Source organism: Oxyura jamaicensis, chromosome 8 (genome assembly GCF_011077185.1).
Source record: "Oxyura jamaicensis isolate SHBP4307 breed ruddy duck chromosome 8, BPBGC_Ojam_1.0, whole genome shotgun sequence".
NCBI lineage: Eukaryota > Metazoa > Chordata > Aves > Anseriformes > Anatidae > Oxyura > Oxyura jamaicensis.
This window is the reverse complement of record NC_048900.1, coordinates 31,052,320-31,072,554: the sequence shown is the minus strand read 5'-3', so window position 1 is coordinate 31,072,554 and position 20,235 is coordinate 31,052,320. Positions and strand designations below refer to the sequence as shown.

The 20,235-nt window shown below is 51.2% G+C and overlaps 1 protein-coding gene across 1 annotated transcript; it reads left to right on the top strand.

Moving 5' to 3' along the window:
- The first annotated feature begins 69 nt into the window (after window positions 1-69).
- Window positions 70-11,823, top strand: PTGER3 (prostaglandin E receptor 3). Its single transcript, XM_035333557.1, has 2 exons — window positions 70-961; window positions 8,684-11,823. The coding sequence occupies exons 1-2, from the start codon at window positions 131-133 to the stop codon at window positions 8,969-8,971; spliced, it is 1,119 nt and encodes a 372-aa protein (XP_035189448.1). The 5' UTR covers window positions 70-130; the 3' UTR covers window positions 8,972-11,823.
- Window positions 11,824-20,235: the final 8,412 nt, after the last annotated feature.

Here is a 20,235-nt window from a genome sequence, read left to right as displayed (position 1 = left end):
CCCCGCCTTTAACGGCCGCCGCCCGGCGCGGGGCCGCCAGTGTCGCGCCTCGGGCCGGTGCCTGCCCGCGGGGCTCCGCCATGGGACGGGAGCGGGGCCGGGAGCGGGGCCGGGGCTCGCCGCCGCCGCCATGAGCCGCCGCCCGCTGTGTCAGGGCGGCCCCAACGGCACCGAGCCCGGCGCCATGCGGCCGCGGGGCAACGGCACCGGGCGGGCGGCCGAGGGCTGCGGCGCCGTGTCGGTGGCGTTCCCGCTGACCATGATGATCACGGGTATCGTGGGCAACGCGCTGGCCATGCTGCTGGTGTCCCGCAGCTACCGGGCCAAGGAGAACCGGCGGAAGCGGTCCTTCCTGCTGTGCATCGGTTCCCTGGCGCTCACCGACCTGGCGGGGCAGCTGCTCACCAGCCCCATCGTCATCTCCGTCTACTTGTCCGACCGCACCTGGGCCGCCGTCGACCCCTCGGGCCGCCTCTGCGCCTTCTTCGGCTTCAGCATGACCGTCTTCGGCCTCTGCCCGCTCTTCATCGCCAGCGCCATGGCCGTGGAGAGGACGCTGGCCATCCGCGTGCCGCACTGGTACGCCAGCCACATGAAGACCAGGATGACCAAGACGGCGCTGCTCAGCATCTGGCTGGCCGTGGTCTCCTTCGCCCTCCTGCCCATCGCTGGCCTGGGCCGCTACACGCTGCAGTGGCCCGGCACCTGGTGCTTCATCAGCACGGGCGACGACGAGCTCACCGGGAGCTTCTTCGCCTCCACCTTCGCTGGCCTGGGGCTCTTCTCGCTGGTGCTGACGGTGGCGTGCAACCTGGCCACCATCGAGGCCCTGGTGTCTCGCTGTCGGACCAAAGCGGCCACGCCGCGCTCCAGCAAGCAGTGGGGGCGGATCACCACGGAAACGCTGATCCAGCTGCTGGGGATCATGTGCGTCCTCTCGGCGTGCTGGTCACCGCTGCTGGTAGGTCACCGCCTCGGCCGCCGCAGCCTTCCCGGGCCCTGCGCCCACCGGTGGCTCAGGCTCCTCGTGGGCACCGTGGCCACGAGGGGAAAGGAAGCGGGGGCATCAGCTGGGACAGGGATGGAGCCCTGGGGGTGGCAGGTGTGGGTGCTGGTCGGAGAGAGGCAGGGAGCGGTCCAAGAGGTGGGCACAGGGCAGCGCATGGGGAAAAACAAGACCAAGGAAATGCCGTAGAAGGGAGCGGTGATGAGGACAAGAAAGGTCACGTAAAGAGGAAGAGGAAAGGGCGTGAGGAGACGGTGGGTCTGCGAGGTGGGCACTGAGGTCAGCAGCGCTGTGAGCAACAGGCAGGCGATGGGGAGATGTACAGGCAGGGTGGGATGGCGGTGGGACAGGGTCTGCACCCCTGCCCTCTGCAGCCAGGCGGGGAGGTTTACCTAGTGGGTAGCACAATTGGGATGTGAAGGGGCTGGAACCTCCCTTGTTGAGGTGAACCTGTCAGTAAGTTCATCCAGCCCCTTTGTGGCAGAGCCCTGTGCTGATGGGAAGGAGTTAGTTCATATTTTCTATTTGCTCCTGCTTTGCACCAAAACTTATCTCTGTGGTTTATGAGGAAAGGTACAGTGTGTGACTTTGTAAGTGCCCGCTAGTTTCAGCAGATTGCTCACTCCATCTTATTTAAGGCAGAGCTTCCGGCTTTTTTGTTTCTGTTTTCCTTTTTTTTTAAAGCACCCCTGAATTTCTTTCCATTATTTTGTTCTTCCTCACTTGTGCCCCTTTTTGTCAAGCTGGGATAAATCCTTCCTCATGGTTTAGGAGTGGAAGAAGCTGAATCCATCTCTGCTCCTACTGTATGGGATGAGGGCACATCTAGGAGTCCAGTACCCTCTATAGCAGTTTGTCCTGCTGCCAGAGAACAGTGTGACTCCTGGAGAGTTTGTGCTTGGAATCCTTAAGCAGCAAAGGGGTGAAGCTTGCTGTAATGATTTTGCAGTTACGTGACAGGTACTGTGTGGCCTCGGAAGGATTTTTCTCCCACTGTGCACAGAGAGCTTAGCTGGCCCTTTCCAGACCATGGCACATCTCCGCTAGGAGTGTCCAGCTGTCCCACCGATGGGTACAGCCAAGTCCCAAAGGAAGACGTTGGGATCTCTTTATTTCTCCAGAAGTTAACTGCCACATGTTTGTCCTCCGTAATTAAAAGGATGAAAACATGAGAAGGCCGTTATTAAATGCAGGAAATGCATTTGCCTCTCAGTCCTAGGTTTTGTATTCTCCCCATCTGGCAGCAGGTTCTGCCCTGTTCTTTGCCATCTTCCACCAAAGCGTGGGGGGGTTAACCAGCCTCGTAGCATAGAGCAAAAAGGAGATGAGAGACATCTCTTCTCTTCCTTCAGAACATGAATGCTCTGGAAAATCAATGACGATGCAGGGATTCCCTTGGGTGGTTTGCTTCCAGTGGTATTTTTGCAGACTTAAAAGCCAGAGGTCAAGCCAGTGCAGCTGAATGGACCTGCGGGAAGTGGAAAGGAGGCCCCCGCGGCGTGAGGATCAAGCCGAGGGCAGAGCTGCTGTAAGCACTCCGTGGGTCAGAGGCAGCCGCGGCTCTTGGGGCCGCAGACAGGGCTGGGAGGTCGGCGCCACCAGCCCTGGCGAGCAGCCCGGCGCTCCGGGTGAGAGCAGAGCTGCAGGGAGGACGCTGCTGGGCAGCCCTGCTGCTCCTGCTGCGGCTGGTGCTGCCCGGCTGGGGAGCAGCTGCAGTCTGGGGTGAATCTCCAAACAGCTCGCTTCACAGCACAGCGGCAATGCTGCAAAGCTATGGCTTGGGCTGTAGGGTCCTGCAAAGCTTCTCCGTCTGGTCAGCGTGCCTGCCAGGCTTCGTAGCGTCAGAATCAAGCGTCAGGCTACACCAGTTTTGTACTTCCATTTTTTCTATACAACTACAAAGGACAAATTAGGAATAAGAGGCCAGGTTTTTGGAGGAGTGAGCATGGAGCAAGGCAAGTGCATTTTCGGTGAAAGCCAAATGATAGAATTCATTTAACCTATAGCTGCATCATTTAGCAGTTGTGAGAAACCTCATTTAAACAGGAATCTAGGGTTTTTTTTAGATTAAAAAAGAGTCAGAGCTTTATAACTGAAAAACAATGGATGCTGACAACTGTTTGCCTAATAGAAACAATGCCCCTTCACACAGACTTGATCTGTTGATGAAAATGAGAATATCAAATCGGATTTAACAGAAAAGCAAAACTTCTGGTGATAGCGGCTGCGCACTGAACAGCTTAATGAAGCGTCCCTCCTTCCCAGGATTTATGGGAAGTTGGGTAGAAGAGAGGAGCTGTATTCATAACGCAGCCATGAGATCTCTTATGGTGCATCAAGACTTTACTTGAATTCAGCATGGAGAACCTGAAAAATGCTCCACTTACATAAGGTATTGCTTTATCATGAGCGGTTTCCAGTCTGCGCCAATCCTCTGTTTGTTTTGGTGTTCAGCTGTTGAACATACCCACTGGAATAAGCCAACGGCAGACTGAAACGAGTTTGAGGTAACCTGGATAAAGCTGTTCTTTGTTTGCACAGAAGCACAGCTGCAGCACAGACTGTAATTCTCATAATAATGCTTTTAGCATCTCCAGGTTACAAAATTATTCACTCCCAGGGTGCTTTCAAGGCTATTTAAAGCCGAACTGCTCAGGTATTTTGCTGCTTTTTATTTCAATATACATGTTCTCCTTAACCCTCCCATCAGACAGAAATCAATGACACTCTCCTCTACAGGTGTTTTTATTATAAATGTAGTATTCTGTAATATTTTTAAATGCACAAAACCGCTATGGAAAGCACCTTGACTTAGGGAGAGGAGGCAGTGGTATCGCTGCGCTGCAGACACCTTGACTTCCATCGACCCGCAGCTTCCTGGCGGTGCTCCACTCCCGTCTGACGCCGAAATAGCCGCCTGGTGCAGGTGTCAGCCTCCTGGAGGCTGCGGTTTGTGTGCTGCAAGGAACAACCGTGGACCTGCCAAAAGGCTGGATTCTGCCAGACTATATTTGTCTTAGGTAAGGGCACAACCAGGCAGTAAAACTTAGAGCACGTGCCTGTTGGAAGCCTGCTAGACGTCACTGGGCTCTGTCATGATTCCCTGCGTTACGGCCCTTCTGCAAACAGGCTTTTCGTATTGAAATCCTCAGCCTTCTCCATCAGTTCTCCAAGAGGGTTGCCAGTGATTTCACTAGCGTGGGTTTCACAGAAACAGAGAGGGGATGTGCTTGAGGTCACCCTGCAGTCCTGTGGGACTGGCAGATGTGTGGGCTTGTCCTAGCTCTGCCTGCGACAGGCAGTATTTCTACTCTAAGGAAGAAATCCACATCCATTCCAAGCAAGGGGAATCCTTCAGGGCTCCACAAGGAGCGTGGAGCTGCAATGACATTTGGCTTGCTCGGGCTGAGGTCTTCCATTCTGCCTTAGCTTCCACAGAGGCGGTAGAAGTACATCCAAATTGACTTTAAAATAAGGTGGTACGTGACTATAGGTATTGTGTCTCCATCGGGGCTTCTGCATAGCTCACCCACCACAGCCATTATTCGTACTTCATCAGGAGAACCCTGTATTCCTTCTTCAGCTTTCTTTGCTATGTGGCAGCGAATTATTGCAGCAACAGATTAGGACTAATGGGAGAGGAGAAGCAGTGTAAACAGATAAATCCTCCTGTCTTCATGATGCATAGAAAACATGCTTGGATTTTTGGAAGCTATCTCATGAAAAGATTTTGCAGTTTGGGACCGGGAAGTTCACATCGGATTCTTACCCCACATTCCAGAGCAGCTACTCACAGCTCTAGCTTTGCCTAAAAATACATACCTGCAAGCATAGCAACTGTTTTATTGTCCATCCTTTACTGCAGATAGCAGCCCTGTGGCCCCACGGATTTTGATAAGTGCCTCCTAACTGGGGCTCTGCAGTGCTGGGGCAGGGAAGGAGCCTGAGCCTGTCCCTGCCCAAGTGCTGCACAAAGAGCTCTGCTGCGGAGAATTCCTTGTGATCTCCAGTCAAAAAAAGCTAGTTTCTAAAACTGGGAAAATATCTTTGGGAAAGACTTTGTCTTTTTTTTTTTTCCTAAATACAATCAAAGTTCATTTCAAATAGTAATGCGACAGCAAGCCGCCTGGATCCCTGAAGCAACGCAGACTGCCCGTAACATGTTCAGCCCGCGGCAGCGTGTCACGGAGCGATGGCAGCTAGCTGGGAACCTGTGAAACAACCCGGAAATCTCTCGTGAGCTGCAGGCAAACTTCATTCAAAATGCTGTGAAGATACCTCACAAAGCGTGCCTGGGCATTGGCTATCGGTTTAAAAGCCACAGCAACGGAAGCTTAATTGTAAAACTGCACTCAGTAACGGCAGATTGTTATCTTCTCAATTAAATGTGATTACCCATCACATTACTATAGGCATTTTGAGCCCACGCTTTTTTGGCATAGATTGTGTAGTTCTATTGACTTTATTCCACCTAATGTTGTGCCCCTTCTTTTTGCAGTCTTCGTTCCAAATAATTTAGAGGACCAGTACAGGCCATGATAAACGGCCTCTAAGGATATCAAATAAAATTTCCAGTAGAGCCACCGATGGCCCAACAAGTATTCCAGTAACGGAATATTATGTAAGAAAGACAAAAATAAACAGCAGTTGCGTGCTTGAGAAATGCATTTTATTAGACTAATATTTTTGTAGCTCCATGGATTCGGTAACAAAAGAACAAGACAACAAGGTCTGCAAAGCTGCTGCAGGGTTCCCCAAAGGCGGGTTAGAAGAGCTGATTTTGGGGCAGTAATCCCAGTGCTGGGAATGACAAAGAGGGTTTGGGTTCTGTTGACCGTGGTGTGGGCACAGCACATTTCCTCGGGGCTGCCCCTCTCCCCGGGCTGCGGGGCCCGGTGGGCGCGGGGCACTGCGTGCCACAGGTGCTGCGGGCCCACGGGGACAGCCAGTGGCAGCCGGAGAGGGCAGAGCAGCAACACGTGGTGGAGCTGGGGTTGTGCGGGTCTGGTGCGTGGCCGCCTGGTGTGTTTTGGGTCTGCATCATGTATTTTTGAAAACCTCCACCAGTGGCTACTTTTCATTTTATTTAAATTAAATGCAGCAGATGGAATTCTCAGCTGCTTCTATTTAGAGAAACAAAAACAATTCTGCCTCGCTGTTGGAGTGGCCGTGTCTCCTGGACTCCTCCGAGCCTTTCCCAGGCCACCACACAGATATTGATCCGGCACCCAGAAGATTCCTCCAAGAGGACGAATGCTGCCCGCGGCCAGCTCCCTGGCCAGCCGGCCCTGCTCCCAGCAGTGGTGCTGGGGAAAAGCCCTGACTGGGCTCGCTGCAGGTGCAGGTCGTGCTGGCTCCTATGAGGCCAAGGTCAGGAGCTTGCACGGGGCTGTCAGTAAGTGACCGGGAGCCTGGTCTCTTGGGCAGTTCCCTGCACATTTGGGACTGGCACCCGTCTGGTGCCTGGCACCCCCCTCGCAGACACAGTGAACCCGTGGCACGTCACAGCGTGGTGCTGCACCGCCTCCCTGCCATCCGCTGCGGCCACCTCAGGGACTGTGGGCCTACTGCCTCGAGCCTGCAGGATTTCCTGACATACGAGGCCTTCGGTTCACAACCAGAGAAGATTTGCGAGCAAAACCAGGACCTGTCCAAGAGGAGTCACGCGTTAACTGCCCCGTGCTCAGCGCACGGTGAACCCAGCACAGAGGCCCCATACCATCCGTCCTGAGGGGTGGGTGGCTTCCTGCTGCCAAGGCTCGGCTCGTACCGGGGCACCAGACTTGCTGAGGTGCATCCGAAAGCCGGCCCTGTCCTCCCGTCGGCCCTGGCCTTGCTGTGGAGCAGCAGGGAGCCGCACTGTGCGGCCAGGCGCAGGAGCACCGGCGTTTCCCCATCACGCAGCTGACACGCACGTCTCTTGGCAGCACGCTGCTCACCGAGCGCTGCTCAGAAGTTGTTTTGGTCCCTGTGTTTGTAGGCTCCTGGAGAAGACTTTGCAATACAACATGTAATGTAGCTTACCTGCAGAGAACAAGCTAAATGCCTCTGAAGTTATGTATTTTAAAACTGCTGCAGCTGATACAGATTGTTAAGGGGAAAACTTTAGGCAGCAGATACCAACCAACTAAACCATGGGAAATGAATATATCTGACATCTCTCAAAACACGGTTCATACTTCCCGTAGTTGTATGTTGGTATATGAGAGCATCACAACACCCAGCACTATCTCACCATCTTTATCGAGATGACGGAAAGCTTCTGTCCCTTTTTACCTGGCTGAGCAGCAGCCCGGTGACTCAAAGCCCACCCTCCGGCAGCCGGAGCCCTGCGCTGGGCAGCACTGCCGGGCCGAGCCCTCCTTCAGCTGCGGGTTTCCTGTACAGCCTGCGGCAAACCAGCCCTCAGCGGCGCCTTGCAGTTCTGGGCTGTCACACGGGCGTGCAGGTGTCCTTGTGTTCTGAGGCTCCTTTCACTGGCAGTTGTAAAGCAAGATTTGGAAGACAAGGAAGCCCAAAGTGTCCTTATTTTAGTTGACTGAATCATTGCCCTGCAGCCTTCAGTCACTACGTCCCTTACCGACTGTGAGTCCTGTAGCCCAGCGGCCTTGGAGGCAAAGCTGCCTCGTCTTAAACGAGTGAGTGACTATTGCAGCCCCCGCAGCCTGCCTTCCCTGAGGGGCAGCTGTGTCCTGAGATCTGCCACCACGCACCACCCGGGGCAGCCCCGTGCTGCGTAACCGCTGCAGTAAATGAGAATGCCGCCGCTCCTGCTCGCCTTCAGCCCCAGCGGCACCGACCCACGTGTAGCGCTCGGCTGCCACTGGAGCTGTGGGAGACGCCAGCCACGGAAACTTGTGCTCATGTGAAACATTTCGCTGTGCCAGTACAGTCTCAGTCGTGCCAGTCTGGATGTCGTGGGAAATGGATTCCTGAATCCATCGCTGGTTGTGCTGAGGGAGCTGAGCTGAGGGCAGAAGGCGGGGGTTAGAGGTCAGGTTAACACAAAATGCCGTCTGCGGCTTCTGGCAAAACAAAATCTTTTTTTTAGTTGACATAAAATACTTTTTTGTCCTCTAGTCCAAAGCGCTTTCATTAACCCTTTTATTTTGGGTCAGTTCATAAGCAGAATAGCTTACCTTAAAGTCTAATTTACATGTCATAGAATAAAACATGCTAGTTTTACAAGGAATTTAGACATTTTAGTATTTGAGATTCTTTTTCTTGACATCTACTGTTCGTAACATAATTTTGAACTACTCATTAGGCGTTACTCAGCAGTTGTTTGTAATTCTGATAATACGGAAATGATAAAATGAGTCCCTCGGAATCAATTTTGCCAGGGCAGTGATTTCTCTTTCTAGCTGCCGGGATTTAGCACACAGCTTGCTGCTAGGTGTCAGGCAGAGGAGCAGCGTGTGCTTCCTCGCGTTAGCATGGGATCTGCAGACCAGCCTGATGGGTGGCTGGGAGGTAACAAGTTTGTCGTGCTCATTTTACATGCACACGGTCTGAGCTGCTCTCTCAGAGCTTGCTTACTTGTTACAGCCATGGTCTGAAATCAGTGAGGAAGGAAAAAATCCCTTGGCAGGATTTTATCTTCAGGGGTATTTGCATATACTGATACAGATCTGGTCTCTTAACATGTATTGTTTTTTTCCTCCTAACTTTCTTTAGATAACGATGCTGAAGATGATCTTCAGCCACACGTCATTTGAATACTGTAAGGGATTCTTTGCAGAAGCCCAAAGCTCAGAACTGCACAAAGAGTGCAATTTCTTCTTGACAGCTGTGCGCTTGGCCTCACTAAATCAGATACTGGATCCGTGGGTTTATCTGCTACTAAGAAAGATCCTCCTGCAGAAGTTTTGTCAAGCAGCCAACGCTGTCTCCAAGTGCTCTAACAACGAGTGGAAAGAGAGATCAATCACGTTGTCAGATGAAATCCGACGGACAGCGGCGTGAAGGAACGTTGATCCACTTGCATGGAAACTGCTTTCGCCAACAAGTGGTTTTAAATCTTACTGTGAATCAGGGTGTTTGTTCCGCGCTCGCATCTGCATAAATAGCTGAAAACGGCATTACTGAGTGGCCTTATAGTGCCAAATTATTATTTATCCAACGTGCCAAAAATTCTCAAAATAGACAAAGCAAGTGGGTTTGTTGCTAAATTCTGTTGTTATTGCAATTCCTAACTGAGCTGCAGAACATGACTTTTTGTGTGTCTAAAATAGAGTCTGGAGGGATTTTTTTCTTACATTAAGGTAGAAAAAAATGATTTTCCTATCAGGGGACATTTGGAAGAGATTCAACAGCTTAATTACTGAAGAGACCCACTCCTATGTATAATCTTAATGCTAAGATTATCTGTTTCAGAGAGTCTTTCTTCCTCCTTTTTTTCTGGAGGAACAAGGAGAGAAAGGGGCAAAAAGTACAAGAATTAAAGGAAGATAAAACTCAGATTTTATTTAGATTTCCACGGCTTAAAACTGAAAAGGTTCTATTGTACCAGTGATGGTAAATCATCAGTCTCTTTTGAGAACTGAATGTAGCCTGTGTCTCATGACACATATTGTCCTGAGGAGTACTCATTCTGCGTGGATGCTAAAGTTAGCTTATCTGCTGAGTAGGACATAGCATCGGGACACATAGCATAAAGTGAGAAATCTGTGGTTTATGTTTTTTTTTAACAGCAACCTGTGAAACACCCAGGCATAACAAGAATTGCCGTTAGCAAAGCACACTATAAAACTACTTTGCGCAGATGGAGAGAGTGATAAACAGATTGTAAGTGACAGTAAGTGTTCTTCTTCCTGTAGATAAATGGCAAAGGTTTACAAAGCCAGAAATACTGCTTTCATATGGGTGGTTTTATTTGGAAATGCACATGTCTGGGAATCAAATGAACATCAAGTGATTCTTAAGTAATGAAGATACCACTCAAAACTTCTTAATTATTAAAATGCTCTACACAGTAGCCAAAGTATTACCTAAAAACAACTGATCTCTTTCTTCTTTCCTCCAAAAAGACAAATTTGAGAGATATGGCAGCTTTGGGAATTTTTCAAATAATGGAGACTGAAAGAGATGGGTAGAATTATGTCCATCAGTCAAATCTTTCCTCCAGGTAAATTTCAGGTTTTATTAGAAAACTGAGTTCTAACCCATTTGTGTCACATCTGAAGTTTATTTTCACAAGGACTGCATTTTTTCCTATTTTCTTTGCCCTTTTTCTAGAGGATAGCCTCTAATGGCTCCTGTCTAATGGTCTCTTTGGTGAAATTCCATGCAATACAATAAAATACAATATATTGTGAGGTTGTACAACATATACTTTGTGCCAATAATAACCAATTCAAATTAAATTCAAATTTAAAGGCAAATATAATCCTGCATCTGCTAGGAAATTCTCGTGGAAAATTGAATTTTAATTGATTTTTGCTTCCCTTCCTTTGTTTGTAAAAGTAACTACTCAAAAGAGAAACCAACTACTCACTTTTCTTGTTCCACTGCTGCATAGTCTAGTTGTGTACCTTCGTATCAGAAATAATTAATCTGACAGCAAAAGCCACTCTCTGCATAAACGTAATGTGGAGGCAGGGGGGTGCATTTGAGCGCCACATAAAAGCTGAAGTCCTACTTTCACTCAAGGGCCAGCCTACCACCACGGCGAGGCACTTTGACATTTGGCAGGGTGCTGCCTGTGTTCTGCAACACTCCCCAGCTGCTTCAGGAGGCAAACTGCCTCCTCCAGCCTTGCTGCTCCGGGCAGAGCCACGGGGAGCTCGGCCAGTCCCAGGCCCGTGTCCTCGTCAGCACCCGGGCAGCACAGCGGGGTGTGTGCCAGGAAATAAAAATGCAATGGTTCTCTTGGGAAAAACATCTTGCAGGATTCAAATTTATTTATTTTTTAACATTATTTTGTGATATACAAAGCCTCTTCTGTCCAAAGGATTCATATTGTTCAGTTTGTGTACACTGTTTAAAACTAATAAACAAGCCCAGTCCTTGGAAAGTATGTCGGGATGACCTTAATAATTAGACCGAACCATTTCTGAATAGCAGCACGGCCAGAGCATATGGCTTGCCGAGGGACAGCGAGCGGTCAGGAGGGAAACGTGCTGTGAGAAGAGTTGACTCAGTACCTCGTTTATCAGCTCTTTTACAGCCACAACAGGAAAATGCTGTTTTTTCTTTAACGTAAAGAATCAAATATGTGGTAGCGATTAAATAGCCATGGGCTTGTTGTTCTTAAGTAGGTCAGGGATGGTTTCACCATTCACTTAAAATAATTCTGTTGCTCCATGCCTTTCCTTAGTGAAGTAGAACACTTCTGAATCTGGAAAAAGTCAGTTTTTTCCATCTTTGTGCACAATGATATGAAGGAGAATCTACTTTAAATATCAGAAAACGGGGAAGAATGTCTGCTTTTAATTTGTTTACAGAAGAGCAGTCTAAGCACTATTTGCCAGCCATGCCTGCCGTAACGTGACATGGCTGGAGGAACGCACTTTCAAAAATGAATCAGAAAGTTTTAGCATAAATTAAAGTTTTTATTTCCCGCTTACTTTTTCAAGTGGGAAGGTGTATTTTTGTTGCCTTTCTTTAAAGATGCCTCCTATGTGATGTATTTAAATTCCAGTACAAAAGTACTTCTAATACTGGTTTTAATACGTTGTATTCCTGTCAAAGATTTTATGGAAGCAGTAGTGAATGGGAAGCCTACTTTGAAATCATTGTTTGCCTTATAAACTAGCCTGTTTGTGTACCAAATCAGTGTGTGTTGTATCTGTCAGAATAAAAGCCCAGCAGAGTGACCAGCCGCCCGTGCCTCAGTTCCTGCTGCCGGGACACGTGCACTCAGCAGCCGCAGCCACCTGCAGGGGTTTGCAGGGCTGCACCACTGCTTTTTGATTTAAAAGAATTGTTTTCAAGCCGGATCAGCTCAGGGGTCCAGTTTACAGTGCAAGCCCCAAAACCACCCTGTCTGCTGGTGAAGGATTTGGCACAGCCAAAATGTGACTTAGATGGAGAAACAGGGTTCACCAGAAATCATCTTGAAAGAATCCCTCTTATGAGCAAGCTATCGGAACACTACAGTGACACTCCCGTGTCACATCTGTACATTTTCCCTTTACAAACCACATTAGCAACTACCAGCAAGCCGTGCCAGTCCTGGTGGCGATGCACACGCTGCTCGTTCAGCCGGCGTTTGTGCTGCGGCAGTGCTGAGCGCTCCATCCCTGCCAGGGGAGGCCAGCAGCAGGCCACCACAAAGGCCTGGCCATGGTGCCTCTGCCGTGGGCACAGCCCACGCACGATTCTTCTGGAGAGCACAGGGCGATGAAGCACAGGACGATGAAAACGCGGCCCTGGAATATGGCAGCTTTGATGTTGATGTATTTGTCCCTTAAAATTTCCTGCCCCAGAACACAATCAGAATTAGGTGGAACTTTCCTTAGTAAGATAGAAAAAAAAAACATTATTTACATGATTTATTTTTATCTTTTCACATTTTGTAACTTCAGCACAGATGTCTTGCCTCTAAAGCAGTTTTATGCAGAAGAGCTGCGGTGAAACGCTGGAAACATGGCTTGGACAAGCAAAGCCAACTCCCTCAACCCAATTCCCTCCTCTGGTGAGTCAGTGCAATGTCACCGTGTATGAAACAACCTTCAGAAGAGAAACAGCAAATAATTACATGCAATTTTCCCTAATTTCCAACATCCTGGCTGTTCCCTTGCTGCTCCATAGATTTACGCTAATTGCCGTGGTGGTACCACATCTCGACTCAGACTTAGCACCCCAGAGCACGGCCGCTTGCCTTGACCGAGCAAAGCTCGTCTTTTCCCCATAATTTGCTTCAGTGACGGGTTTTCTTGGCCACCCTTCACAGGTTCTCCCAAAGAGAGGGGCTCTGCAGCACGCAGGGCAGGTTCTCCAGGACGCATTTGTGGTGCAAACACTGTGCCGCTGGTGGGCAGGGATCAGTCAAGGGCTGGAGAAAAACCTCTCCACCAGCACCGTGCAGCTAGTCACAGCAACATTTTTTCAGGTGGCTGCTGTGGAGCAGGCAGGCAGCAGTGGAGCCGGCAGCGCTGCCTGTGCCTCATCCAGCGGGCCGCGGCTGCGGGCCCATGTCCCCAGCCACCCAGCGCGGCCTCCAGCTGAGGAAATGCCTGCAGGGAGCCCCAGGCCCTGCACGCAAGGGGACTGCGAGCGAGGGCTGTGCACAGCAGGAGGAGGAGGAAGTGGGATAAGGATCAGTGCAGAGCCTGCATCGCCGCCCCAAGTGGGAACGTGGGGGGGAAGTGGCGGCCTCCAGCACACCCCGTGGGGGGTGAAACCTCAGGTGCCCAGGAGACCCCTGCAAATCGCCGGGGTTTCTGATTCAAAGAAACTTCAGAAGGCAGGAGTAAAAAGAGATGACCTCAGGGCTGGGGCACTGCTGCTGTGGAGACAGCTGAGCGAGCTGGGGTGTTCAGCCTGGAGAGGAGAAGGCTCCGGGGAGACCTCAGAGCAGCCTTCAGTGCCTACAGGGGGCTGCAGGAGAGATGGGGAGGGGTGTGTGGGGACAGGACAAGGAGTAATGGCTTTAAACTAAAAGAGGGGAGATTTAGATTAGATATGAGGAGGAAATCCTTCACCATGAGGGCAGTGAGGCCCTGGCACAGGCAGCCTACAGGAGCTGTGGGTGCCCCATCCCTGGGGGTGCCCAGGGCCAGGCTGGGGGTGTTGGGGGCAGCCTGGGCTGGGGGCAGGGGACTTTGAGGTCCCTTCCAGCACAAACCATTCTCTGATTCTCCGAAAGCCCAGATTATATTTCTTCTATTCACTTGAATGAGAAATGTTTTTAGATAAGATAAGATTAAATAACTTTTAATAAACACTTGAAAGTGTGCTGTTGACAGTCTCAAGACAAGTGAAGGCAGTGACAGCCGGCAGCCAGCCCCCCAGCCCCCCCCCCTGCGCTGGTCACCCTGCACAGCCTGCTGACCACCACCCACTTTAACTTAACTTTTTTTTTTTTTTTTTTTTTCTTCTCATTTATGGATTCCTCCCTGGGGTTTCCCGGTGCAGAGCAGCAGCTCCGGGGCTGTAAGGGCCATGGTGCTGCACATGACAGGGCACCCGCCTGCCCCTGCCTTGTGGCAGGGGCAGCTCAGCCTAATCTTCCTTCCTTCGGGTCATTTGATCTCAGTTAAGAGAAGCAAAACCACTTTATAAAATGCACGTGCAAGGGAGCAGAAAAGGCCATGAAGTGCCAGTGCTGGAGCCACAAGAGGTAACCACTTCTGTCTGGAGCAGTGGCAGGAAGGCTGAGGGTTGATGGGGTCAGCTGCCGGGAGTCGCAGCAGCTCCTGAGAGAGGCTGCGCCTTTTGAAAAATTATAAATGCAACAGCAAAGACAGAAGATAAACATTTTACAAACGAAGGTGAGAAAATGGGTTGCCAGAGGCATGCAACAAAGTGGCCTTAGAGGCAAGCAGCTATCTGTAACACAGGAGCTCTGCCTGCTTGTGTGTGCATAGCTGTGCATCCAATGAAGCATTTTAAATGATGCCAAAGCAATAAAAGCCTGGCATTTTGGACCAGGGATGAATTGCCTGAATGAGCTGCAACCTCAGCCTGGTTTCCATCAACACTTTGGGTGTTCCTCTGCTGCCAGGGACCTCTAGCCACCCCAGCCCATGTGCCCGACCTTCCCAGCTCCTCCTGGCGGGGCTGGGCCTCTGCAGCCTGGGCGTCAGATTCTGAGGTGGTGAAGGCATGCAATGCCATCCATTTCCTACATCGGTGCACGACTGCAACGGCAGCTTGCGCTCCCCTGGCTGCTCCTGTCCAGCAAGCTTGGGCCCAGTGGATATTTTCAAAAAAAGTGCTGGCAAGAGCCCCAGGACCAGAAAGGTGTTAGCAGCAAAAAACCTGCAGGTCACAACCAACTTCATGAGGACAGAATATGTGGTGCCGTTCATGTTCCAGGGATTCCTACTTGGGGATCTCTGGCTGAGTCCCTGCTCCCTCTAGCACCCTTTTTGGGAGTTTCACTTGAGAATAAGGAGTTATAAATTAACAAGTTGCTACTTTTATTCCTTACCATGTTTCTTGCCTAGGAAGCAAGGGAGCTGCACAAGCCAGTGAACACGATCTTAAAGCATTTTACCAGAAAAACGTGGCAGCTCGCTGCTGCTCCAGCAGGCAGAAGGTGCTGGCCCTGTGGAGCACTCTGCCTGTGCAGCATGCCCGGCTCCTGCGTGCCCGAAATTCGCCTCTCTGTAACACTACTTGCATTGAAACTGAAAATGTGCTTGGTGCTCAAACCTGCTTCCAAACCACCACAAGCACCAGCACTGGGTATCTTTAAGTCAAACACTTCCAGGCTCTCTCTCCCTGGTGTTTCTGTTCCTGTTGGAAGGGACATGGGGCGATTTCCCATTGCTGATGGTATCTGAGCTCCTTGCGGAGCTCTGTTAGAGACGGTCAGGCTGCTGGGGTGCGAAACAGCTCGGAGCTGTTTGGCACAGGGCAGGAGCAGGATGGTGAGCGGTCACCAGTGGGTTTTCACATTTTCACGGATTTCTTGTTTACAAGAAATGTTGGGAGGCAAGTCTGTGCAGGTGCATTGGGAACAGATCATTCTCAAAAGGTCCAGGAAGCACCGAACACCGAACTGGGGGCCAGGTGAGGCAGCACACAGTTTGCACTGAAGGGTCACACACCCAGCGTGCACCCAGAGACAGCTCGGGGCTCACCCCAGACCCTCATCGCTGCTGGTCCCCGGTGGCATCGCCCCGAGCACAGAGCTGTCTCAGCGGGCACCAACACTGATCATCACGGGGCATGCACGGGGATTCAGCCCTCACTTTGATCCTCTGTACAACATAAAAGAACCACTTTGAATATAAAATATGTCAAATATGTTCAAATGCATTTTATTAAAGACAATGTGTTTATATTTGGGGCTGCTTTGTTTTGACAATAAATTGTATCAAAGGATAGAAGCCCCAGTTATTATGACTTTCTTTAAACACACTGTTTAACAAACCTCGTCCACCCTTCAACACGCAGGCTATTTGCATAGAGTGGAGCCACGGTTACTACATGCACAAATAATTTCAGCATTTATAAAGACGCGTAGCTCTGCAGATGAAAGGAAATACCCGCCCCATTTTGGAGTGACTTTATAGAGCGAAGCATTAATTCCCAGCAGTTTTGCCATTTATATGACAGGTTGAAGTCAGCTGGATTTTTGCCTGATGTGTTTGCAGTTCACTGGCTCTGGATGTGAACAGGCTTTAAAGTGCAGAGACAAAAACTCGCCTGGAAACCCTTTGCCCACATTTGGGCATTGTTTTTTCCCATCCTGACAAGTTAGGAGAAGGTCACCACCCGCTGCCATCCCCGTGCTGCCATGCCACAAGCCGGTGCCTCCAGCCCTGCCGGGAAAGGTCCCTGGCCAGGAGGCCAGGGCCAGCCGCTGCTGAGAAGGTCACAGCAGCCCAGGAGAGCGGTGCCACCACCAAGATCATGGCTGGTGCCAGGGCAGGGCATGCATGCAGAGGCTTGGATGCTGCAGCTGCGCAGCACTGCCCACCCCAGGCACCACGGCTGGTGGGGCTGAGGCTGCCTTGGACCAGCTCCAAGCTGTCCCCATCACCCTGCTCCATCCCACCACTCTGCTCCATCCCATCCTTCTGCTCCATGCCTGGCTCTGCTCCTTGCCAGGCCAGGTATCCATGCAGAGCTGCATCTTTCAGCTCAGGTGTCAGTCTACATTTGTAACTAAAGAAACTTGACCTCTGCATTATAAGGAGCCTTTGAAATACTAGCATCTCTTATGCTTTTATTTCACAAAGGAAAGGAAACGCCAGCTCTCTGCAGGGCATCTCATTTAGCCCATTAAAATGCAGAGGCTCAAGGCTAAAACCAGACAGTTTCACATTACCAGTGGTGCGCTCTGTGCTCACAGGACTGAATACAGCCTGAAACAAAACCACAAGGCATTGGTGGTGTCTCTCCATCTCCTGGCGTCATCAAATCCCAGTCCGACTCTTCCTCAGGCTGCACCAGGACAGCTGGAACCTCTGCTGATGTGTTTGCTGTCCAGGCCCTGGCACCCAACCTCCTGATTGCCCTTCCTTGTCTCCAAAAGCCGTTAAATTTTGTCTTAAATCTGTGTTCTTGCTGTGCATCTAATGAACATGGGCAGAGTTGGTCATTTACAGGAATGGTCTGTGGCAAAACACTCTGGAAACAAATGGTTTAGCATCAGAATAATCAGGTTTTCCCCATTGCCAGTCCTTTCATGCTGCTGCTCCTGAGTTTTTAACGGCCCCTGAGAGGAAGCGGCGCTGGGAGCAGGCACGGCCGATTTCCCTTCTCTAGAACAGGAACGGGTCCTTCTGCAGGCAGCTCCACGCTCCGCGAGCTCCTGCACCAGCAGAGGAGGAGAAAGCTGGATTGCTTCCAAAGGGACCGAGGCAAATTTCAACTCAAGTCTTTCGGTGATAACGAGTTATCCACGCTGTAACAACAAAGCGGGCTCTGCTCCGCGGAGGAATGTCGTTTTCAATGGGCTCAGCGCGGGTTGGACGCGCTCAGTGCTGTTAGCAGTGCCGGCCGGCGATGCGATAAGAGCAGAGATAAAGTCAGACGGGTTTAACTCCAGGGACGTTTGCATTGTGAAGGGCAGAAATGTGTTTTCCTTCTTGTCCTCGGCAAGGGCACTGTGCCCCAGGCCCCCGGGGACGCTGTTCCTGCTGACCGAAAGCACGCTGCCAGCCAGCCCCTGGAGGCCGCCTTGGTCTGCAGAGATGCCCAGCAGCCGACCGCGAGGTCTGCGCAGACAGAAGCTCTCCCAGCTCCAGCAGAAACCAATGGACCTTTGTGTGCAGTGTGAAAGGATTTCACCCCATGGCAAAACCCATTTCTAATTCTTAAACAGCTGTTCCACAGTCTCATACACGGATCAGGAGTTTAATAAAGATAACATTGTGGTTACCTTAAGGAAGTTTAATAAACTGAGTGTTATTGATTATCTTTCTTATTAAATACATGCCAATTCTACCGTATCTCTTGCTGATACTGTACAATTAAAGCCAACATTTGGTACATGACAGCAACCAGGATATCATAACGGCACAGCCTCTGACAGTGTTCTCTGTCACCTTCCCCAGCGTGACTCAAGAGGCCGAGGACAACAACACAGACAATTTTGCTGCCTGCTGCAGAGCACAAACCCCAAAGTGCAGAGAAGGCCCGAAGCTCTGCAGGCCGGCACCCCCAGTGGAGCACCCCTTGAGACCCCAGCCCCTCTGCTGTGCGCCGCGTGCTGGTGCCTTCGCTCAGCCCTGGCCCAGGAGGCTCCTTCCAGACAGCTCCAAACCTCCCTGCTCCGGTGCACGGCGGCATGATGTGCTGACCACAGGGCTGTGGGAGGCCAGGGACACGGCCACCCCCGTGTCACCAGGGCATCTCTGCAGCCCTCCAAGCCCTGATTCTCCCCCAACAGCCAGACTCAGCTTCCACGCTGAGAGCCGGATAGCTCAGTGTTCATCCCTGTGTCTCCAACCTACACAAACACAAGTGATGCCATGGATATCTTTCAGCATCTAATAAAGCACTGGCCCAGAGGTTATTCTGGTCAGTCCTGCAGAATTAAGTTATGGATGAGTCATTCCTACCAAAGAAAAGGAAAAGATAAGCTCTGCACAGCCAAACAAGCATGCAGCCAGGAAGTTTATCTCTACGTTACAGCACAAGTAGCCCACAGAAGGCATGCCCAAGCTCGTAAAGCATGTGTATGCGTGCCTCTGGGGGAGGGAAAACATCCCAAATGTTCTCAGTCTGCAATCCGACCCTAACACACCTCATCCCCAAGGAGCCTCATCCTTGGGCCAGGTGGGTCCCGGCAGGGCTGGCGGCAGCGCAGCGTGACCACTGACCTCCAACCACCACCTGGACACCGATGTGCAGCATGCTGCGGTGCTGGGTGGGCGCTGGGCGCCCCTCCTGCTCAAAGCTGCTTGCTGCTTTGGCTAGGAGCCCACCGAGGGCCCAGGTGGCTTTAGAAATGAGTGCTTTGATCCATCATTTGCTGAGCGTTTGCTCACTGGTATAAATGTCTTTGGTTTTATTTTGGTGGTTTGATCAGAAATCCACACTTCGGTGATCACACTTTGGCTGCGACAGCTCCGTAATTCACCCTGCGTTCTTCATGGGGCTTTTCCACAGGACGTGCTGAAGCCCTTCATGCCCTGGCAAGGCCCTGGGCTGCTGCGTCCTCCGGCATGTGAGGTCCCCCAGCCTCCTGCCACCACCCAGCAACAGGCACAGGTGCTGCCAAATCCAGCCCCAGAATCTGTGTCTGGTGTCTGAAAAATGGGAACCCAAGATTTGGGCTTCCAAGCTGATGTCTAATGGCTCAAAGGAACGGCCTCAACGTTGCTGTCCTTGGCTCCTGTGCTGTGCGTGCAGGGGACACATGCTGGCTTCCAGCAGAGCACCAGAAGCCAGGTGCCCGTCGCCCACCCAGTGCCAGGAACCCCCTGTGAGGGGGCTTCACGGCGCCCCTCACCCGGGTCAGGCTCTGGGGCTGCCAGAGGTTTATGCACGTTCATCAGGGGAAGGCAAAAACCAAAACGTGCTCCGTGCCAGCAGCTGGGCACGATCGCTTTTCCTCCTTCTTTTTCCTCTCATGCTTTTAAAACCCAGTTACAAAACCACCACGGAGGGGTTTGGCCCCACTCCCCTTTTCCTTCCCATGTATTGATCGAGCGGAATTATCTAATGTCCTGGAAATGGATTAGTATTGCAGCTATGTCAATAAATTAGCTTGATTACGGTAACAATGCCAAAGTTAATAATTCAGCTGGTATTTTACTGGACTACTCAGTCATCTCCTGCTATCGATCGGTTTTACACAGACAGTTCTTGTGAGTAAACCCAGCGTGTGGTTCACAGCTGGGCCGCGGGCCCTGGGGCGGCAGCGTGCGGCCCCACGGGGAGCACGGGGAGCACGGGGAGCACGGCATCAGGCATGTGGCCCTGCCTCGTGCCTGCCAGCGGGTTTGGAAATGTGGGAACCGCTGCAGGGGCACACCGGGGGGGCTTGGTCTGTGGGCCTGGGGAGCCGCGTGGGGCCGCATTCCACTTGCTTTTCCAAGCAGCTGCAACAGGATGGGAATGAAAGAGTAGGAGGAAGCCTGGGGGAGAAGAAGAACAAAGCT

What these genes read in the sequence shown, in the direction of transcription:
- PTGER3 (XM_035333557.1), top strand. Translation starts at nt 131, where the DNA reads ATGAGCCGCCGCCCGCTGTGTCAGGGCGGCCCCAACGGCACCGAGCCC. An exon ending in CGTGCTGGTCACCGCTGCTG is followed by an intron (nt 962 to 8,683) that starts GTAGGTCACCGC and finishes AACTTTCTTTAG; the next exon opens with ATAACGATGCTGAAGATGAT.